Raw genomic sequence first — 12,888 nt, forward strand, 5'->3', positions numbered from 1 at the left:
TCATTAAAATTATTAAATTTAAAAAAATATTCTTGTGTTGTGCTTTGAATTTTTTTAAAAAAAATTCATCTGGTCCATGTGCAATAATGAAAAAAATTTAAAAAATAGAGTGAATTGGGGGTAAGGTAGGGGGGGCAATATGCAACAATGAAGGAAGGCAAATCCAACTTTTCTGTAAGCTTTCATTAAAATCACAAAAAATAAAATTTTAAAAAATAAAATAACAGCTTTCCCCCCCCCTTAATAAGTAACAGAATTATTAAGAATTGAGGGCAAATTCCACCAATATATGTTGGGTTTTAACAAATCAGTCTACATTATACATATACTTCTTTGTGTGAATATAAACAGCAACAACAAATTCATGTAATAAAGTCTTCTGTGAGAGATCTTTCCAAAGTACTGAAGAGCAACGGTGTCAGCCTGGAGACTAAGTTGTGCCTGATACAGGCCATGGTCTTTGCAATTACTTGTTACGCATCAGAGAGCTGGAAAATTACTAGAGAGGATAGAAGAAGAATTGATGCATTTGAGCTGTGGTGCTGGAGAAGAGTATTGTGTTACCATGTATATTGTATACTATGGACTGCTAGGACAACAAGCAGTTTCATCCTGGAGAAGGTGAAGCCAGGCTGCTCCTTGGAGGCAAGGATTCTGAAGCTTTGTATGACATACTTTGGACATATTGCAAGGCAGGATCAGTCCTTGGAGAGGGACGTCACGCTTAGGAGGGTGGAGGGACAGTGCATGAGAGGAAGACCCTTAATGAGATGAATTGATACAGTCACTGAGATAATGGGGATAGGTGTGTTAGAGACAATGAGATTGGCAAGGGATAGAGCAGGGTTTAGGGCTGTTGTACATAGGGTTGCTATGAGTTGCAGGCGACTCAATGGCACATAGCAAAAGCAACAACAATGTAATGCTTTGTTAAAAGTACACAAGTGGCATCACATTACTCCTTTTGTTATGCATCTTATTATTTTCTTAAGAAATTTTTTAATGGAGATTTTTTATAAGTGCAATTTTTATTTTTATACTGGTTTGCTTACAAAGTTCATATACATTGTTTTTCATGCTGGATCTGTCCCATTTCCTTTACCCACCCCACCTCTACCCATCAAATTGTAAAATCCTATGATTGTCAATCCTCACCACTCTATTCTTACCCTCCCCCACTTGGATCCTCTTATCCATTTTACTAATTATCTATTTCTGCAATAATAGTCTTATACGATATTTTTTCCTTATGGGACTCAGTTTACTTAGCATAATGTACTCCACTCTCTCCCAATGCTGTTGTACTTTTCAAAATCATTGCTCCTGCATGCTACATAGTATTTCATCATATGAAATGTGCCCCAATTTCTTAACCCATTTGTTTTTTGTTGGGCATTTGGGCTGTTTTCCTTTTCTGTGATGCTGAGTAAGGCTGCTATGGACATTGGTATTCAAATCTTCATTTGTATCTCAATTCCAATTTTCTTGGGGTATATTCCAAGCAATGGAATAGCTGGGTCATGTGGAATTTCTATGTTCAGCTTTTTGAGGAAACACCAAACTACCTTCCAGCGTGGTTGTACCATATTACAATCTCACCAAGAATGTTCAAATGTTCCTAAATCACCACGTCCTCTCCAATATTTATTACTTGCTATCCTGTTAAAATTTGCCACTGCTACTGGTCAAACATTCTTCTATGTCATATAGCCCTGGTCTGTCCATTTGCTGTACAGAGGTAACTTGTGGTTGCTGTGAAGCTGAATACTGTGACTCTGATGTGTCAAATGTGATAATGATTACCCATGGTGGATGGTGTTTGGTGGAGCTCCTCGATTAAAACAAGCTTGGAAGCAGGAATAGCATCCACTAGCCTAATAGCTTGCCTCTGGAAACTCTATGAACCTGGAGAAAGGATGAAAGTCACACAAGTGTTGCGGACTTTAGTTCATAGGGTTGCTATGAGTCGCCTACCACTCGACGGTACTTAACAACAACAACAACAACTGGAACCAATGAAATTTTACTAATCATACAAAGATATTTTGTAAATCATAAGCAATAGACACTATATATTAGAAAGCAATTTATACATATAGATATATTAAATTCCTAGAGATATGAAAGATATAAATAATAATAATAATTACTTTTATAGATATACTAATTTTTGTCTTTTTTTCCCCTTTAGAACCTTTGCAACTACCAAGGTCATGTTGAAGGTTTTCCAAATTCTGTGGTGACCATTAGCACTTGTTCCGGATTAAGGTTTTGAAATTGTTTATTAAGTAAAAATAGAATGCTTATTTGTATTTTGTTTCTTTTAATTTTGTCAGTGTCAGGGACATTAACAGTGTAGGGATACACTTTAGGGCAGCATTATTAGTCATGGAGAATAAGGAATCACATTATGATTTCAGATTCATCATGTATCAGTGTCAATTTGGTACCATTTGATAAGTGTTCAGAAACACTCTCCCTCCGTATTTCCTAAAGGAAAGATTGAAAATAACATTAAGTATTCTAATATCAGTACATGACATCTCAGTGAATTAAAATGTGTATTATATTGTTGGTATTTTTAGGGGATTGATACAATTTGAGAATATCAGTTATGGAATTGAACCACTAGAGACTGCAGTTAGATTTGCACACATGATATATCCTATAAAGAGTAAGAATGCAAGCTATTCTTTATATGCCAAGATGGATAATGAAAAACGTCAGCTGTCCCATAAAATTCCAAGGATTAAGGTATGTGAATAATTGGAGAAATTGTCATTGTGTGCTCATAACATATATATACACTGTGAAGTCTCATAATCTTGGATTGGACAGAATTATAAGCATTGGAAGCCCAACAGGCAGCCATGTTATTCTCTATTCTAAGACTTTATAGATGTTTCAACCGTTCTCCACACTTGTTATGTCAAGACTTCAATAGTTTGAAAAATGTCAAAACTCAGTCTTTGCTTTCAAGCCAGAACGAACACTTAGCTGACCCTCCAGGGGGTCTGCAGAGGTTGTAAATCGCACAGGAGGAGAATGCTCATCTTTGTCCAAGCTTCTGTGGATTCGAACCACCAGAGAGTTGATGTCTTTGAGTTGGCACTGCAACTCCTTACTAGATCACCTAAGCAACAACTGTTATTCATTCACATGAATATTATGAGTAGAAACCTTATGGTTTAAGCATACAAATAACACAAACATATTTTTATTTATATTTCTTTTTACTCTATAGGTGTTCAACTTAGCCAGGCTTATAGTGAGTCTAGATAGATATCAGCCAGCAGTGAAAATTTAGGACTTCTTAGTTGTTTGCTGAGCAGCATGTTTCTTGTTCATAGCATTCTTTTGACCTGTTTTTCTTAGTTGTTTGTTTTGCTTTGCTTTTTAACCTAGGCCCCTCTTTTATCTCAGAGGGTCTCAAACAACTTAGTTCACCTTATAGTATCTAGTGTTGTACCTTGTATTCTACCCAGAGTGACCGCTAAAATGGATGAAAAAGAGATGATTGCTTTAATTTTCCATTCGATATTTTAAACCACAAGGTCTTGGGGTAGTTTGTTACATGGCAGTAAGCTAAATGGAGGAGGGGGGAATTGCTGCTACCTGGATAAAAGGTACTACCACAAGAGCACTTTATCTTGCATTCTTCTTCAACCATTCCACTCAGCTTTAACTTAATACAATTATTTTTTAGTTAATTTTAATCAAGTTGTGCCATACCTATTTCTATAAATTAATAGTAAAATTACTTACCTTGACTTTGTGCACCACACTCCTCAGCTTTCAACACTCTTACCTCTACCACATGTGATACCTTTTATTATTTGTTTGCTACTTCTCTTCCTACTTCTAGTCTACTAATTGTAAGCAAACAATCAAAAATAGCTACTTTGAGTCTTAAAATTGTGTCTACTATTTCTGAATCACATCCCATTTTTGTACTTGTAAATATAATTAGATTACACTTTTTATCCAAGATCATCAGAGATATAAATAAGTTCCTTTCAGTTTTATTTAGCTAAATAAATCCTGTGTTGGCTTTTTCTGATTTAATGAGAATAATTATGAATTCTCTATCATAAATACAGGCAGCTCTGGCACCTAGTGGATAAAGAGTTGTGCTGCCAATTCAAAGGCATGTGGTCTGAATTCACCAGCAGCTCCTCAGGGGAAAACTAGCTGTCCCTCTCATGTCATTTACAGCTGACACATTGGAAGGTCAGCTTGAGTAGGGTCTGACTTGACAACAATGACTTTGAGGATTTTATAGCAATGAGTTATAAGAATTATGAAGTAAAGAAAAAGATAAGGAAGTGTCTTTCCTTATATTTGTCTACCTTTTGTCTGTCTTCCCATATTCCTTTTTATTTACTTGACAATATTTGCTTTATATTTCTAATGACAATAATGGTAATAATAATAAATACTGAAAAATGAGACATTTCCATACATATATTTTATTTCCTATTTAACAATATTTTAAAAACATTTTAAAAGAGTTAAAAATAAAAACATAGGCCACTCCCTAGAAAGTCAAAGTGGCAAAACTATTTGACTGTACCATCACTCTTCATGTCATAGGAAGAGCAGCCTTACTTTACTGACACAATTATTGTGAATCCAAAGATCATTTCAAATTAGTTATGATCATGAGTTACACGTGGGCTTTAACACAAAATTTCTTTTTATTTTATTTTATTATTTTGTGTGCGTATACCGTCAAATCAGATCTGACTGGTACAGGAGGATATTGCTCCTCCTTCTCCGGCAGAGCGTCTGGTGGATTCAAACCGTGTTCCTCTGGGATTGCAGTGCAGTTTCTTGCCCCTAGGCCACCAGAGCTCCCCAACACCAAATTTCTAGTATCATTATCCTGGTCATTGTCTTTGACCATAAGGTTAATTAAATGAGATACACAGACGTGAAAGTTTTGAGAATAGCTGTGCACATAAAACATGTATGATCACTAGGACATGTATAGAAGAATATATACAAAAGACATATGCCATGCCATTTGCTGTAGTCCCATGTATGGACCATTAGGTCAGGCAACAGCACATTGAAGGTTAGGAGACACCTATGTGTTAGGTTAGGGTTAGGTCTATGCCCTGTCTTGTAAGGGAGTAGAATGTTCCTGTACTTCAACCTAATGCTAGCAAATTCCTCCAGAATATGGGAATATCTGTTTCCCTGAGCACTTTGGGTAATAGATTGACACTGTGAAGATTTTATAAGGGGTAAAGATGAAAGAATTTATAGCATAGATAATGATGCAATGACATTCAGAAAAGAATCTCAGACAGATATGAAAATTCAGTGCAGTTTCTTGAAGTTTTCATGGGTCTAGAATATATGGAAATTGTTCGTTAAGTGAATATATGAATGTAGAATAATTAATTCAGATCTACCAGAACAGTCCAATTTGCACCTCTCTTCTAAATCTTTTTTCTTATGCAAACTCTGTGAAACTAGATGTATTAAATGAAGCCAGGTGCTGGACTAAAAGATTTCCTACATTCTAAGTACTTTTTATTTTTTTTTATTTTATTTTATTATTTTTGTGTGAGTGTACCGTCAGATCACATCTGACTGGTACAGGAGGAGATTGTCCCTCCTTCCCCAGCAGAGCATCTGGTGGATTCGAACCGTGAGCCTCTGGGATTGTAGTTGCAGCTCCTTGCCACTAGGTCACCAGAGCTCCCCCATTCTAAGCACTTTTAAGGTTTTTCTTCTGTATGACTTCCCAAAAGTTGAAAGTGTCCAGATCTCTGTCTTAAGTTATTTTCTACACTGATTATATTTAAAAGGAATTTCTCCAATATGAATTTTAAGTAAAACATGATATTTACCTAAATTATTTTCAAAATTCCCTACACTCAAAAATATCTCATAATATCTTTCATAGGTGTCAATATTACACAGAATAATGAAGTTGAAATTCAAACTAAAGAATACCACATTTATTGAAGTAATTAGGCATTTCCTCAATATAGATTCTCTGGTATTTAAGGAAGGTAGAGCTCTGAGTAAAGGATATACCTTATTAATTACCTAAGAAAGTCTTTCTGCTATGTAAAATCTCATGTGCTGACTAAGGGAAGAATTCTGATTAATGGATTTCTCATGTTAATTGCACTTACAGGGCCCATTTCTCTTGTGAATTCTCTGATTTATAATAAGAAAGGAGCTGTGGCTGAGTGATTTCTTGCATTCATTGCACTTATAAGACCTTTCTATTGTGTGGATTCATTGATGTGTAATCAGATGGGAATTATGGCTGAAGGACTTCTCACATTCATTTCATTTATAAAGTTTATCTCCTGTGTGAAATTGCTGGTGTTTAATGAGTGTGGACTTTTCATTGAAGGATTCTGTACATTCATTGCACTTATGTGACTTTTCTCCTTGTGCATTCGCTGATACGTAATCAGATGAGATCTCCTGCTGAAGGATATCCCACATTCATTGCATTTAAAAGGCCTTTCTCTTGTGTGGATTTGCTGGTGTATAATGAGTGTGGAGCTATATCTGAAGGATTTCTCACAAATATTACACATATAAGGCTTTTCTCCTGTATTAAATCGCTGGTGTGCAATGAGTGTGGCCATATCACTGAAAGGCTTCTCACATTCAATGCACTTAAAAGGCTTTTCTCTTCTATGAATTTTATGGTGTGTAATCAGATGGGATCTCTGGCTGAAGGATTTTTCACATTCATTGCAGTTATAAGGCCTTTCTTCTGTGTGGATTCACTGGTGCAAAATGAGTATGGAGCTCTGTTTGAAGGATTTTTGACACATATTGCACTTATAAGGCCTTTCACTTGTGTGAATTCGCTGGTGTATAATGAGTGTGGAGTTCTCACTGAAGGATGTCTCACATTCATTGCTCTTGTAACACCTTATACCTGTGTGGATCCTCTGGTGTATAACCAGATTGGAACTGTTCCTGAAGGACTTCTCACATGCATTGCATTTATAAGCCCTTTCATCTGTATGACTTTTCTGGTGTTTAATCAGATAGGAACTCTGGCTGAAGGATTTCTTACATTCATTGAACTTATAAGGCTTTTCTCCTGTGTGGATTCGCTGGTGTCTATTCAGTTGGGAACTGTTCCTGAAGGATTTTTCCCATTGATTGCCTTTATAAGCCTTTCATCTGTGTGAATTCTCTGGTGTATATTGAGTGTGGACTTCTGACTGAAGAATTTCTTACATTCATTGCCCTTATAAGGCTTTTCACCTGGGTAGATTTGTTGGTGTATAATCAGATGGGAATTGTTCATGAAAGATTTTTCACATTCACTGAACTTACGTGGCCTTTCTCCTGTGTAAATTCTCTGATGCCCACTGAGGTTACTGCACTTGATGAAGGATTTCTCATATTCATTGCTCTTATGAAGCCTTCCTCCCGTGTGAATACTCTGATATCTAATGCTAGAGGAGCTGTGGCTGAAAGATTTCTCACATTCATTGCAATTACAGGACCTTTTTAGTGTGTGAGTTTTCTGCTGTCCAAGTAGTTTGGAGTTCTTGTTGAAAGATATTTCACAGTCACTACATTTAAATTGCTTGGTTCCATTGTCACATTTCTTCTGGTTGGATTTAAGATGACAAGTTTTCTCACATTCATTATACCTATAAGCCTTATCTCCTGTGTGGAGTCTTTGCAGTTTTGTGAGAATGGAGTTCTTGGAAAAAGATTTTTTCTGCTTGGTTCACAGGAAACTGCAATATGGAGTTCAATACTGAAACACATGCTTCACAAATTTGAACTTTCTGAGTGGGTAACCTTTTCTGTAGATACCTGATTCCAACTACTGCAACACTCTCCTCTGAAAAATTCCCCTCTTTTTTAGTTCCATGTGAACGACCCAAGGTGGCTATGATTTCAAAGTTCTCCAGCACCACATCATAGTACAGCAGTCTCTGACCCTTGTCAAGGAGCTCCCACTCTTCTTGAGAAAAGTAAATGGCCACATCCTCAAAGGTTACACAGACCTGAGCCTCATCTTTTAGCATAGTGGTTGTCATGCTGTGGACTCTTCAGTGCCCAAGCCTAGCGTGGGACCAAAGAGCACAGCCTAATGTCAGACCCACTTCTCTCCATTAGTAACAATGCACGACCTGCACCTCTGGACACCAGCTTGGGAATTCGACTCTGAAACCTGAGCTGGATTCTTCAGCACATCAGCTGTCGGGAGTCAGTGGGTGATTTGATAGGACCTTGCATGTAATGCTAAACCTGAACCTGATCAAGGTAAAAATAGGGCCTCAGAACTGCTTCAGTGTAGAGGTAAAAATGCTTCCCCTACAGCCTCTATTTCCCTTCACCTTGTTCTGTCCTTGAGCTCAATTTCCAAGATAGCTTTTCTTTCTGCAAGACTAAGAATTAAGATTCTAGGTACTGAGCCTCATTCAGGACTGCAGGATGGGGAGATTTACTGAGGATTGAGCCTTCCCATATTTCTGCCAATAAAAATTTATTAAAAAAATAAGCTGCACTGCCTATCTACTTTCCTACCTCTAACTAAATATATATACCACTTTAGTAAAGTTTTTGCTGACCGAAATATTTCTGATAATGATGTAAATTTAGCTCAAATGATTTGCACTTTTGATACATTTTAAAGACTATCAAATTTCGGAGATGTTTTCTCATCATTTGAGATTCTATGATAACAGTTTCTGCTAGTTCTCATTCACTATTTAAGACTTTAAGTCACTATTTAAGACTTTTGTTCTTTCATTCACATTTGCATGTATCATTTCCTGTTAGATTTTATACACACACATACATAACATTTGCTGTTTGAAAGTTTGCTGTACTGTGGTGGCTTGAATGTTGGTGTGGTGCCAGAAGATAATGTCATTGTTATTTCAAGTGCTAACAGGGTCATCTATGGTGGGCAGGTTTCAGTGAAGTGGTCCATATTAAGACAGACTAAGAAGAAAGACTGGCCATCTATCTACTTCTGAAATAAAATACCCTCAAAATACCTATTCACAGTAGAATATTGTTTGATATCTTGTCACAAAATGAATCTTCATATTGGAAGGCACTGAAAACATGACTTGGGGATGAACTATTTCCTCATAGTACAGCCTACGTTAGTGAAGCAGAATGGAGTTAAACCTTTCACTCAATGAAGGACTCACCTCCATTTGGTAATGTGGCAATACTCAAAATCTAGAGAAACAACCACAAACTCAACTATTAATTGAAATATGCAGTATAAAACTATGAATCTGATATAGTTAGAAATTATAAAAAAATAGTTGAAATGCATTAAGATTAGCATTCTCAGCATTAGTGACCTTAGATGGACTAGTATTGACTATTGAGAATTAGACAAACGTATGAACTGTTTTTTTGAGAATGCCAAATTAAAGATGGATGCTGTCTATATTTGCTTCCAAAAAAGATGAATCAGAAAAAAAAGATGTTCTAACAGAATGTAAAAATGGTCTAACAGTATCACTAATATGTCACACAAGTAATATTGCTGAAGATTATTTTAAAAAAACCTTACTGAAACAGTGAATCAGCTGGGAACTGTTAGAAATTCAATCTGGATTCAGGAGAAACCACAAAACAACAAATATTATTTTTGATTGAGCTTGACTGAAAGCAGAAAATACCAGAAAGCTGTTTACTTGTGGTTTTATTGACCATACAAAGACATCCTATTTTGTAGATCATAATAAAATAATCAATAACATTTAGAAATGGAAATTCCAGACCATTTAATTATATTAACTCAAAACCTGATTACAGATCAAGAATTAGTCTTTCAAACAGAACAAGGGAATACTGTTTTAAACTAGCACTGTGGCTTAAAATTAGGAATGGTGTGCTTTATATGTTTTTCCATTCCTATTCAATATGTAGACTAAGCAAATAACTTGAGAAGCTGAATTTAAAAAAATGTGTCAGCAGATATGGAGGAAAACTCATATACAGATGGCATTATCTTTATTTTCATTAGTATTAATTTGCTTACTAAATTCATATATATTATGTTTCACGCTATTCTTCATTTACATTGTATTTCATACAATCATTGTCATGCATTATGTCTTATAAAATTAATCACCATTGGACTTGGGCCATTATCACCCTGTCTTTACATTTCACCCAGATCTTTCCTATTTCCTAATCCCCCCTCCATCCACCAAACTGTGCAATAGTGTAGTTTCACCTTTACCCATCCTCACCTTTACCCCCCTTGAGTTCCCATACATGTTTTACTAGTTGTCCTTTTATTTTTATAATAATAATTTTATGTCGTATTTGTCCATATGAGACTGTGTTAGTTCACCCAGTATAAGGCTTTCCAGCTCTCCCAAGTTACACACATAGTATTTTTCAAAATTATTGCTCCTGAGTGTTGTATAGCATTCCATTGTGTGAATGTACAACAATTTCTCTCCATTTGGTTGTGGTTGGACATTTAGGCTGTTGCCTCAGCAGCTGGAGAAGACTAAAGAAGCACTTAATGAAGAAGATCAAAACTACAGTCTTCAGTATGAATTAGACTTCAACATCAACAAAACAAAACTATTCACAACTAGACCAATAGACTATATCATGATAGATGGAGAAAAGATGAACGTTGTCAACAATTTCATTTTACTTGGATCCACTATTAATACACATGGAAACAGCAATCAGGTTGTCAAAAGATGTGCTACATTGTAAAGCCTTCTGTCAAAACTACTTTAAGTGCTTAAGTGCCACTTGAAAGACTAAGGTTCTTGTACCAAATGATCACATTTTCAATTGCTTCATATGGATGTGAAAATTGGAAAAATGAATGAGGAAAATTGAAGAAGAACTGATGCCTTTTAATTGTGGTTTTGACAAAGAACATTGAATACAGCAGAGAATGACAAGAGAATAAACAAATCTGTCTTGAAAGAAGGGTAACTAGAGTGGTCCTTAAAGGTAAGGCTATTGACACATCCTTTGGACATGTTATCAAGAGGTGTCAGTCTTTGGAAAAAGAAATCATGCTTGGAAAAGTGGCAGTCAGACAGTGTAAGAAAGGAAGACTCTCAAGGAGGTAGAATTGTCACAATTACTGCAACAATGGCTTGAGTATTTTGGAGAGATTGTGATGATAACACAAGGTTTCAATCTGTTCATAAGGTTAATGTAAGTCATACTCAGTTCAGTGGCACCTAGAACAATAACATGTATGTTGTGCTTCATACCTCAACTAACAAAACTCACCTTTCCCCAGTGCAGACCTCTGTGTATGTGCAGACGCATACAGCCATGTCCGAAGGATGTGACCCCATTTCCTAATGGCTGTCAAGCCAAGAGTTCAGTTGCCTCATGGTAAAACAGCAAACTAATAATTAGTCATATTTTGTGTTTTCTCAATCCTTGATCATTTTCATGATTTTTTCTCTGATGACCTTCATTACCTTCCAAATCTTATCTTTTAATATTCATCTGCATTGGTATAATCTTTGTAGAATGGCTGGACTATTTAAGTCGGCTGTTTTTCAATCATTTTGCATAAATCTCATTTTTTTTCTTGTTCAAGGAAACCTTTCATTCTGCATAATAACTAACTAAATATGACTTCTTTCTCTTATTAATAAACTTGATTAAACATTCTTTGAGCATTCTTAAATTATTCTATTTCTTAAAATAAACTGTCTTTGGCATTTTTGAGGATTAGAAATTATTCAGTTCCAATTATAAACACCAAGGCAAAGAGTGTGAGGTTTTAATTTCTTTTTAGTTTTGGATTAGGTTTTTATTTTACATTCACTATATTCTTTACTATTTTTCCAATATTCCATATTCTCTCAACTCTTCTCTCTTTTGAATATTTCTCTCTTTAGACACTTCTCTTTTCCTTATGTTTAATTAGGTTTTATTCTGTTTAAATACAGAATTCCCTGCTTTCCTTTGTAATAAATCCTTGCACTGAATGTTCTTAATTAATGCCTATTTTGTTATATACATTCAGTTCTAATGTGATTCCATTGTGTTTTATTTAGTACTAATATACTTTCAATGGTTGGTTAGTATTTACAGTGTTCAATCATTAGAAAGTTCTTGTGGCCTAATGGGTAAAGAGTTGTGCTGCCAACCCAAAGGTACCATCTGCTTTATGAAAGAAAGATGAGTAATCTCCTATGATGCAGTTAAGAGGGTTATCTAGATATAATTAATATTTAATTACTTATTAATTATGCACTATACCATCAGGTTGGAACCAACCCATAGCTAACTCTCCAGTGAATTTTTGGAGGCAGTTAATTGCATGGGAGGAGATTACCCACCTCTCTCCCTCATGGCATGTGAAAGATTTGAACTGTTTGCCTACAGGATTGCAGAGAGCTTCTTATCACTAAGTCACCAGAGCTCCCACATTTTATATAATATACAGTGAATTATAATAATATGTAATGAATATAATTATGGATCATATGGTGGTGGTTGTTGTTATGTGCTGTCGAGTTGCTTGCGATTCATAGCGACCCTATGTACAACAGCCCTAAACTCTGCTCTGTTCTGTGCCAATCTCACTGTCTCTGACACCCATCCTGATTACCCCAGTCACTGAATCAATCCACCTCATAGAGGGCCTTCCCCTCCTGCGCTGTCCCTTCACCCTCCCAAGCATGATGTCCTTTTCTAAGGATCGGTCCCTCCTTACAACATGACCAAAGTATGTCAGATGAAGCTTCAGAATCCTTGCCTCTAAGGAGCAGCCCAGTTTAGCCCTCTCCAGCATGAATCTGTTTGTTTCTTAACAGTCCATGGTATTCTCAATACTCTTCTCCAGCACCACAGCTCAAAGGCATCAATTCTCCTTCTATCCTCCTTGGTCATTGTCCAACTCTCTGATGCATA

At 36.0% G+C, this 12,888-nt stretch overlaps 1 protein-coding gene across 1 annotated transcript in view; it reads left to right on the forward strand.

Annotated features, from left to right (window-relative positions):
• Positions 1-12,888, forward strand: part of LOC102845266 (disintegrin and metalloproteinase domain-containing protein 2-like) — an 80,896-nt gene that overhangs the window by 26,244 nt on the left and 41,764 nt on the right. Inside the window, exons 4-5 of the mRNA XM_006900300.1 lie at positions 2,192-2,268; positions 2,586-2,754. Of these exons, the coding sequence (XP_006900362.1) occupies positions 2,192-2,268; positions 2,586-2,754 (246 nt within the window). The remainder of the gene's footprint in view (positions 1-2,191; positions 2,269-2,585; positions 2,755-12,888) is intronic.

Source organism: Elephantulus edwardii, unplaced genomic scaffold (assembly GCF_000299155.1).
Source record: "Elephantulus edwardii isolate Elephantulus edwardi_28Jun2011 unplaced genomic scaffold, EleEdw1.0 scaffold00279, whole genome shotgun sequence".
In the NCBI taxonomy this organism is placed as follows: Eukaryota; Metazoa; Chordata; class Mammalia; order Macroscelidea; family Macroscelididae; genus Elephantulus; species Elephantulus edwardii.